The sequence below is a fragment of the Colias eurytheme genome, chromosome 9, assembly GCF_061535395.1.
Source record: "Colias eurytheme isolate Ceu_HAF_F1 chromosome 9, ilColEury1 Martin Lab GWU primary, whole genome shotgun sequence".
NCBI lineage: Eukaryota > Metazoa > Arthropoda > Insecta > Lepidoptera > Pieridae > Colias > Colias eurytheme.
Genome location: NC_142988.1, coordinates 2588482 through 2597817, shown reverse-complemented (window position 1 = coordinate 2597817; position 9336 = coordinate 2588482). Strand labels below are relative to the sequence as shown.

At 31.7% G+C, this 9336-nt stretch overlaps 1 protein-coding gene across 9 annotated transcripts; it reads right to left on the bottom strand.

Moving 5' to 3' along the window:
- Positions 1-1505: 1505 nt before the first annotated feature.
- Positions 1506-8647, bottom strand: Ubc2 (ubiquitin conjugating enzyme 2). Of its 9 annotated transcripts, none has more exons than XM_090105124.1 (6): positions 8496-8647; positions 8305-8412; positions 8024-8211; positions 7131-7451; positions 4845-4992; positions 1506-3811 (listed from the first exon to the last, which is right to left on the bottom strand). In XM_090105124.1, the coding sequence occupies exons 4-6, from the start codon at positions 7446-7448 to the stop codon at positions 3714-3716; spliced, it is 564 nt and encodes a 187-aa protein (XP_089961250.1). In that variant the 5' UTR covers positions 7449-7451; positions 8024-8211; positions 8305-8412; positions 8496-8647; the 3' UTR covers positions 1506-3713. The 9 variants fall into 9 exon arrangements, with proteins under 9 accessions (XP_089961250.1, XP_089961251.1, XP_089961255.1 ...); XM_090105125.1 differs by having other exon boundaries at positions 8024-8165; XM_090105129.1 differs by having other exon boundaries at positions 8024-8287; positions 8375-8412.
- Between the last annotated feature and the right edge of the window lie 689 nt (positions 8648-9336).

The window sequence follows — 9336 nt, the reverse complement described above, 5'->3', positions numbered from 1 at the left end:
TTATTTATTAAGTTTATATGAACTATAGGTATTATTGTGGAGTGTTTATTTGTAAATATCAAAACAACTATTACCTTTAAATAAAGGGAATTGCATTAAAACTACATATTTATTTTCCAATCATTTAGTTTAATACTTGAGTTATTACAAATACTAATTATATGTAGGTACCTATTTAGGTCAATTACCATATTTTGATATGACATAGCGACAATTTGTATCATAAGAATATTCTAATAAAGGCACTGATTAGACTTATTAGGTAATAAATTTTGAAAACTGCTCGCTCACTCGCCCGCTACTCGATAAAATATTTTTACAACTTTCCGCACTTAACAACACGGCACGCGCTTACGACGTCACCAGTCCGACATCTATTCATGTCAATGGCGCAGAAGGGATTGCATATCGATACTGTGCTAGGGATGCGCATGATTGGCGAAAAGGAAAATATTCAAATCAACAATATCCACAATATAGACAATATGGTATTATACCAAAGAATGTAGTATTTACCTTTTTTCTCAGTGACTAAGCTTATATATTTTTTTTGTAGTTATTACAAAAATTAAGCGAATTAGAGTAATTTCGCTGAAATTTTAATGAAGTTACTTGAATATTACACTACATCACTAGTAGGCACGTATACATGTCATTGGCGCGAGAGAACATGCTTTTTTAGCCATTAATTAAGTTATTTTTTGTCATCAAATATTTGAATAACTACTTGGCAATTTTGTTTACTGTGTACAATTATGTAATAACTGGGGATTCAGTTCATAAACTGTATAAATAAAACACGTAAAAGTAAAGGTTTAATATGTTTATTTTGTATTTATCTATGATCTGTTTCTTGGCATGTATAGGTGTCGTTGGCGCACAGGGCACGATTGCGCATGACATCTATAGATGTCATTGGCGTTCAAAAGGTTAAAGATATTATGTACGTAAGTGGATTAAGTACTTTTTTCTTTTTCAAACGATTACAGGTAAGGTACATAATACCTACTAACATACCTTATTTTGAAATTTGAAAGCAAACACAATATTTACCCATGCATTAAAACTGTCCAAATTAGCAATATTTCTCCAAGAGAGAGTTAATATTTTATCGGTTCATGTAGTTTATTTCATTTAAAGATTCCAATGGTAGAACAAATAACTCTGTCCTGTGATTCCAATGAATGTTATCATAATATTTCTAATGTTATAAGTTCAGTTGTATGGTAGTATGTAATTGAATTGACTAGTTGTGCCCCGCGGTTTTATCCGCTTCATTAATTGTTCCGCTCCATTGGTCATATTGATGATATTATTGGGCTATCTTACACTCAAAAAATTTTTCAAAAGGAGTCGTAGTTCGTGACATTAGCGTGTTCGAACAAACAAACAAATTCTTCAGCATTATAATATTAGTATAGTTCAGGCTTAAAAAGCAGTATCTTTTGTTTTTGAATAATTAGCATAATTTTATTATTGTAAAGGGTGAAAAAATAAAACAGCAGTTAAGTGTTCTAGTTACACACATTTTTATTTTCCTATTTTATACCTTGATATAAATTTTAACAAAAGATGATTATAAGAGTTTAGAGTTTATGAACATCGAGTTTCAAGGAACATCAGTCGCGTCGATAACAGCTGTTGTCTTGCAAGCAACACATTACGTCACAGTTAAATAATAATTAAAAAAATCACATTGACAAAATATATATTATAATACCCAAGAAGCTTATATCTAATACACTGGAGATTGCACTATGACCATTTACTTGTAACAAGGAAATATGACCTTGAATGACGCCTGTATGTTTTTTTATCCCTTTCACACCTAACTTGGCAAGTTGGTGTGAAAGGGATAAAAAACATACAGGCGTCATTCAAGGTCATATTTCCTTGTTACAAGTTAATGGTCATAGTGCAATCTCCAGTGTATTAGATATAAGCTTCTTGATTATACCAGTCACGAATACAGGTGTGGTATTCAGTATTCACATGTATCGTATGTCGAAGCGATCTGTAACACAGCACCAAACACACATCGTAACATGATCACAAGTTTATCGATTCCAATATTCACAGTCGCGACATACGCTTGGCTAAAAATTACATAGCTAGTTACTATACTTTAAAAACTAGGGTTAAGACATACATTATACATTACCTAAACAATAAAATAACTTACGACTAATAACTGTTTACATACTAAACGGAATATTCATGAAAATGATCAGTGATCTATGAAGTGGAGTGCCTCTGCGCAGATTTGGCACTAAATAGTAAATACCGCGAAACAGCTTAACATTTATATCTTTTCAAAACAAAAATATGATATGTTCACTTTGACCAAAAATATAACTATTGACTTCTTTAAAAAAATAAATAGTCATGACCACAATGTAATTATTAATGTAGAATTGAATAATATCGTGAGACCTTAAATACTATGTCCAAAGTAGTATTTAGATGTATCAAACTAATAGTATTTTACACAATGTAAAGTTTTAATTTCATAATCATTTTTTATAACGCCTAAAGGAAATAGTGAATTCTCCTAAACATTTTTCAAAATTTTGTTCAAATTAGTCAAAAGTTCACAAGTTTCTTTTCTAATTAAAGACTAGATATTGAGCCAATTAGAAAAGTAATTATGTACCTTTAAATTAAAAAAAGTTATGACTGAAAAATAGCCAAAAAAATAATTTATTCTAAGGACAAGGAATTGAAACCTTTTGAATTTACATTCAACACCACTACAGAATTTATAAATTCTTGTGCTATAAGAATCTTCATATATCCTTCACTTTGTAATTTAATACAATCACACATTTAAATCAACATTAAATCACATACATATGACTGATCACATAAATAAACCCTGAAAATCTAGAGACAGTGTAGATCAATACATATTATTATTTATCATTAAGTAGTTATCGTTTGCAGTTGCGTTTGAGATCATCGCTGTATTGCGGCAAAAATTGACTCAATTCAATACACAGAACAAATAATATAATAGATATTAAAGTCGCCTAAATTATACAAATGGACATATCCAAGCGTTTATTCACATTAATTGCAACTAAATACCGTAAAGCCTTACAATAATGCATCTCGACATAAACATATTGAGCGGACTCGAGCGATCCCTAAGACGATCAAATTATAATCTAATCACAGCTATATTCACGGGCGGAAGAGGGGTTCTACAACCAAGCTCTGACAGAGATTTTTTGACATTAAACATTTGTTCGCTCACAAAATCCAGACTTAAATTACAAAATTACACGGATAATACTAAAGAAAATGAAACCATATTCCGTCCGTGTGCAGCAGATGTGTCGAGAGCAAGAAGCTTATATCTAATACACTAGAGATTGCACTTTGACCATTAACTTGTAACAAGAAAATATGACCTTGAATGACGCCTGTGTTTTTTTATCCCTTTCACACCTAACTTGGCCAAGTTATATGTATGTTTTTTTATCCCCTTCACACCTAACTTGGCCAAGTTAGGTGTGAAAACATACAGGCGTCATTCAACGTCATATTTTTTTGTTACAATTTAATGGTCATAGTGCAATCTCCAGTGTATAAGATATAAGCTTCTTGGTCGAGAGCATACAGGAGGTGTGTACAAGCGTTGCGTGGGGATGGAGGCACGGTTGCTAGGCAACGCAATCATGTCGCGTAGGCACGGTTGCTAGGCAACGCAATCATGTCGCGTAGCGCTTGGTCCACAGGCGCGCGATGCGGTCGTGCTCCTCGCGGTTCTGCAAGTACTGCGTCGCGATGCTGCCCACCAGTGGGTCCGCTGGAAACAACATGACACATTGAATTTACGAATATTGTAAAGCTGTAATTAGATACTTTTATTTTTAAAGTGAAACTTTTATTACATCGTCTCAAACTTTTTGGTCTGTGTAGCGCATGTCGCGTGACGGTCGGCTGCCGAGTAAGTATAAAGCAGTGTTCGGAGTCATTATCGTACAAATACGATAATTTTGTGCCTAAGTTTCACTTTTACCATGGTTTCATAAAACCACACAACATTTTTTTTGTGAAGCTAAACTCTAACTACTCTTAAGGTGATAATCAGTTTAATTTTTGTATTAAGTGAAGTCCCGTGTCCCCTAGTGGGGTATGGGGCAGATGCATTATGTATACATCTGTTTCATTGATGGATTTTCTTTAGGGACAAATAGGTGATCAGCCTTCTGTGTCCTGCCAGACCAACACATTTTTTTTTCTTCATCTCCACTGGAAATCAAACCCAGGACCCATCGATTATACACATGCTCATGCATTGCACTGTAATAAGCAGCAAAAAAAATGGAAACAACTAATTTATTTGTGTAAAAATAACTTCTGTATCCAGACTTTTGAAAGAAGTTTGGTATGTTTAGACCATATAGGATTAGCATGTTAAGTTTTGAAATTAATAATATATTATTTCTAATTATCTACAAATTTAAAAAAGTGATGCTGTGAATTAATACACTTATTACTACAATAAAAAAGGCTATCGTGTTATACTTTATTGTTTTATTTCCTCAAATGAATATTTCTTATCACAGGAAGCCTCTGCAAATCAAACTTATCTTATTTATAAAAATATATCATGAAACATTATGAAATATATAGGAAACTTTTTTTAATTAATTATAGTCTACTAATATAAATGCGAAAGGATCTGTCTGTCAGTCTGTCTGTTACGCTTTCCCGCTTAAACCTCTCAACCGATTTTGATGAAATTTTACACCACGCGGGCGAAGCCGAGGGCGGAAGCTATTAGTCTATAAAATATACTAAATTTGAAAGTCTATAAATACAATTTTTAAACTAACCTGGATTACAATCAGTCAGTAATGAGCAAATGGAGAGCAGTACTTTAGATATAGTGAGCGCGGGCGACCAGTTGTCCTTTAGTATGTCCAAACAAATCACGCCCTGACTGTTTATATTGCAGTGGTATATCCTAGTTCGGAATGTCACCTGAAAAAAGGGTAAATAAATATTATTTTTAAAGCAAATATACTATCTGTGCTCCGCGGTTTTACCAGCAGTGCTTCGCTCCTATTGGTCTTAGCGAGATCATATATTATAGCCTATAGCCTTCCTCGATGAATGGATAATCTAACACCGAAAGAATTTTTCAAATCGGACCAGTAGTTCCCGAGATTAGCGCGTTCAAACAAACTGTTTCTTTATAATATTAGTATAGATTTGTTATCTTGAAGACAGTAAAAAAATACAATATCAAAATTATTATTATATTCAGATCTCTTGAAGATGGTAAATAAAAAAAAGAGATTATGAAGTTTAAAGACTACTTGGAGGTATTTTTATCAAATATGGTTATAAAGTTGCATTAAAACTAAAAATGTAAATATTTACTCATAATATAAAGTGTGAAAAAAAGTTCATGTTTCTTTAATTTATTTTAATTTTTTAAACAAATTATTAACATATAATAGGAATTGTTAATGAATATTTTAAATTTCACACAAAAATGACTAAACATATTACTTAATACTTATATTAGTAACAAAAGGACACACAAAATAAGGTCAAATTCAATAACTAATAAACATTAGAAAAAACCTAAGCTCTCCTGAAACTATTGTATTTTTTTGCAAATACAATAAAAGTTTTAAGATATTTCAAAGATAAAAAAGCTGTTTTTGCAATAATTTCAATAAATCTATAATTAAATTGATACATGTTAGGTCCAGGTGCATCAGACTGGTTTAAGGCATGCATTAAGTGTATAAATCATCAGGCATTAGATTACCAGGTGCTTAGAGGGCATTCAACTTGTTTAGGTATTTATTTAAACAGTATATAAGACTAACCAAGTTATATACAAAGCTTTAAGTATGAGAATGTTCATATGTATATTTAATACATATATATTAAAATAATAATATTTTCAATGAAAGTATGAAAATAATTATATCAATATAATAGTGAAATTGAATCCCTATTGTTTTTGTTATTTATAAATAAGTAAATAACAAAATACAACACAGACATTCATCCCAATAATAATAAGCAGAAATTCATATGTTACACAAAAATATTTATCAGTCGTGAGACAAAAATAATATAGGTCTACCAGAATCTGATGGCATATTTATATTTAAGAAATAAAAGATTTTCATGTGGCAACTTATTTGACAACTATCAAATTGGTTGTCAAATTACTGGTCTTTTTTGCAGTTGATGAATAATTTTTAGGATTTTGTCTAAAAAATCTTCGAAAATGTCGAAAAAGCCGCTGCGATCACAAGCAAGATGTGTTGTTTATAATGTGTAAAGAAAAACATTCGATGAAGAAGGGTCAATCACATCACAAATTTCAATTTTGAAGATTTTATTGGTAAATTGGACTTACCCGTTTTGATACTTTAAATTAAAAAATATTATGTGTAGGTAACTATAATATTGTTTGTTGATTAGGATATAATTTTATGAAAACTTATTACAGGAGTTTCCAATACGGCTTTTCTTCAAGTCCAAGCTGTCCAAGTCAATTTTATAATGTGTGTATCTGTTAATACTTACGAAAATAAATATAGTTATTAGTTTTATTTTATTTTTATTTTATTTTATAAAAAATGTTGTGTGGTTTTATGAAACCACGGTAAAAGTGAAACTTTCCGAACACTGCTTTATACCTACTCTGCAGCCGACCGTCACGCGACATGCGCTACACACACCAAAAAGTTTGAGACGATGTAATAAAAGGTTCACTTTAAAAAATTATAAGCAGTTTTGATCTACATTATCATTATATCGATATTTTCACATGGCATACTGGTAATGAATATACAAATATAGGTATGTGTAAATAATAATATGTATTACCTGTATAAAAGTAATATGTATAATTGTACCTATATTATACATGTAAGTATGTACCTACATAATAGTGGATATCTCATTATTAAGTACAGTATTGTCCACTTATGTAATGTGACTTAAGATATTGAGGACAAAATAAAAAATAAGCAGTATCAAGATCGTTCAGTCCATTTTCCCTAGGGTTGCACACCCAAAATTTTGATTTCCCTAATTGCCATCAGATTCTGGTTTACCTATATCAATAAATACTACCACATAAAGCTTACCTTAGGTGGTTTAAAGGGATATTCTGGTGAGAAGTGTATATCTAGGAAGAATACACCGCCTTCATACACTGAACCAGGTGGTCCTAAGATGGTGGAGACCCACTCATATAAGTTGTCTCCCTTTGGCCCAGCGCTACAGTTTGGAGGTGGGTCCAATGTGATTTCCGCCAACTCTTTCTGAATCCTTTTCGCTGAAGTACCCAGTGCCTTCGACATTTTTGGGTTCGGTTTGTTCTCCTTTGAATCCGGTTTCTCCGCTACTGCGTTCCCTCTGCCTCGTCCCGTACCACTTCCTGATGAACCAGATTCACCGGACATTATCTAAAAGCAATACTAATCTAAACCACATAGCGGATCGTTAATAAGCGTAAGCATGACGTTATATCGAAATTAATCCAACTCATGCCATGAGTTATATAATTGTGTACTATGAAAATGATGTGACTCAAATGCCAACAAAATCGTTACTTGCTTCAACGTGGGAACAATGTCCTATAAGTCAAAGCAGATAATGTGCAACATTTTCTATGTTGCAAAATCATAAATAAACTTGTTTGTCAAACAAACAAAACCTCTTACAAAGTTAAACACAATATTATAATCAATATGTGCGGGGACAAAGGGTTGTCACGCGCTAAATTTAGACACCAACATCAATAATCAAATAAAATTAAATAAAAAAACATCAAAAGACAGAACTAAGTGGTATTTTGACAATTTTTTTTTAAATGTTTTGAGAACAAAGACCGAGCTAATTTTTTAAATAAAACAACTCGTTTATAGCAATTACATGAAACCAAATGACTAAGTTGATGAAATGAAACAATTGAACATTAAATAAGTGATATCATAAACACAAACAGACAAATGGAATGGAAAAGAAGATTTAATACCTTACGAATAACAGTCGGCCATCTTGTGGGCTGGCGTTATCCGATAATTTACAATTTTTTTGCTCACCAATGACCCAATTCAAAGAAATAGATGGATCTCAATACGTATTAAAAGGAAACACGTCCAGAATATATACTACTCCTGTGAAAGATGTTATTCAAAAGTCCGTGTTAGTTGTTGATCCGAACTGCAAAAGCGCAAGCGTTTTACTTTCCCAGCAACTAAACAATCAATGTTAACTGATTAACTCTCGTTTGACGTATCTAGAAAGAATTAATACCTTGTTATAATAAAAGGATGCAAATTTTCGCTTTCCGCTAACTATTTAAAATAAGCTTCAAAACTTCTACCACATCACGTCCATTTGTACTATACACTCACTACCACACTGCAACAAAAATGCATGCAAGTAAAAAAAAACAAATTATGATCATACCACAAATAAACAATAATATTACAAAATATACTCACAAATAAGTATGACTTAAAATTAATAAGCAGAGATTTATGAAACTCAAATCTCTAAAGCTAAATTAATGTTTTCACAAATTCATGCACAACCACTTTCCGACATGTTTATAAAAAAACCGGCGTGTTGCTATTGCAATAAATTTTATAAACACTATGATACACTCTATGTGAACGAAAAACTTTTTGGTGTGTTTGTTTTTTGAAGTGAAACTTCTTTATCGGGGTTAGACAAAAATTTAGTGTAACGTTTTTGCGTTACGCGCCATCTTTTTTTTAATTTTACAACCTTTACAACTTGATCATTAGGAATTTATTACCTCTATTGTTCGAACAGAAATAAGTTACCGACTTGAAGGGTGCGTTTAAAGCAAAATTACCAATCTTCTATTAGATGATACGTGTAATATTCAAGACCACATCTAAAAAATAAAATATATATCAAACTAGATGATATGTTCAACGATTCTGTTCAATCAAAAACATAAAATATTAAAATTGACTCGATAAAAAAAAATCACCAAGTTAGCTCTAATTTTCACACTTTTACGTTTTCTACTTGACATGGTAATACTTATTATGATTTTTTTTTTCATAAACAATTATATTAAAACATTTGCAAGATATTTGTCAGAGCATTTTGTGTAATTACTTTTAGTTTTGGTTTTATCTGCGATAAACCACTTTTATCGTGACAAAACCAAGTCTCACTGTCAAACTCACTGTCAGTGCCAAACTATAAATTTAATACTTGCTCTGTGTGCCTTATGGCTGGTTCACACTTTGATTAGGTAGTACTACGTGTGGACAGCGACTGTTTAGTGCGAGTGTTTAGTAGGCTGTG

What these genes read in the sequence shown, in the direction of transcription:
- Ubc2 (XM_090105124.1), bottom strand. Translation starts at nt 7,448, where the DNA reads ATGTCCGGTGAATCTGGTTCATCAGGAAGTGGTACGGGACGAGGCAGA. An exon ending in ATCCCTTTAAACCACCTAAG is followed by an intron (nt 4,993 to 7,130) that starts GTAAGCTTTATG and finishes CCCTTTTTTCAG; the next exon opens with GTGACATTCCGAACTAGGAT. An exon ending in ACTGACTGATTGTAATCCAG is followed by an intron (nt 3,812 to 4,844) that starts GTTAGTTTAAAA and finishes TGTTGTTTCCAG; the next exon opens with CGGACCCACTGGTGGGCAGC.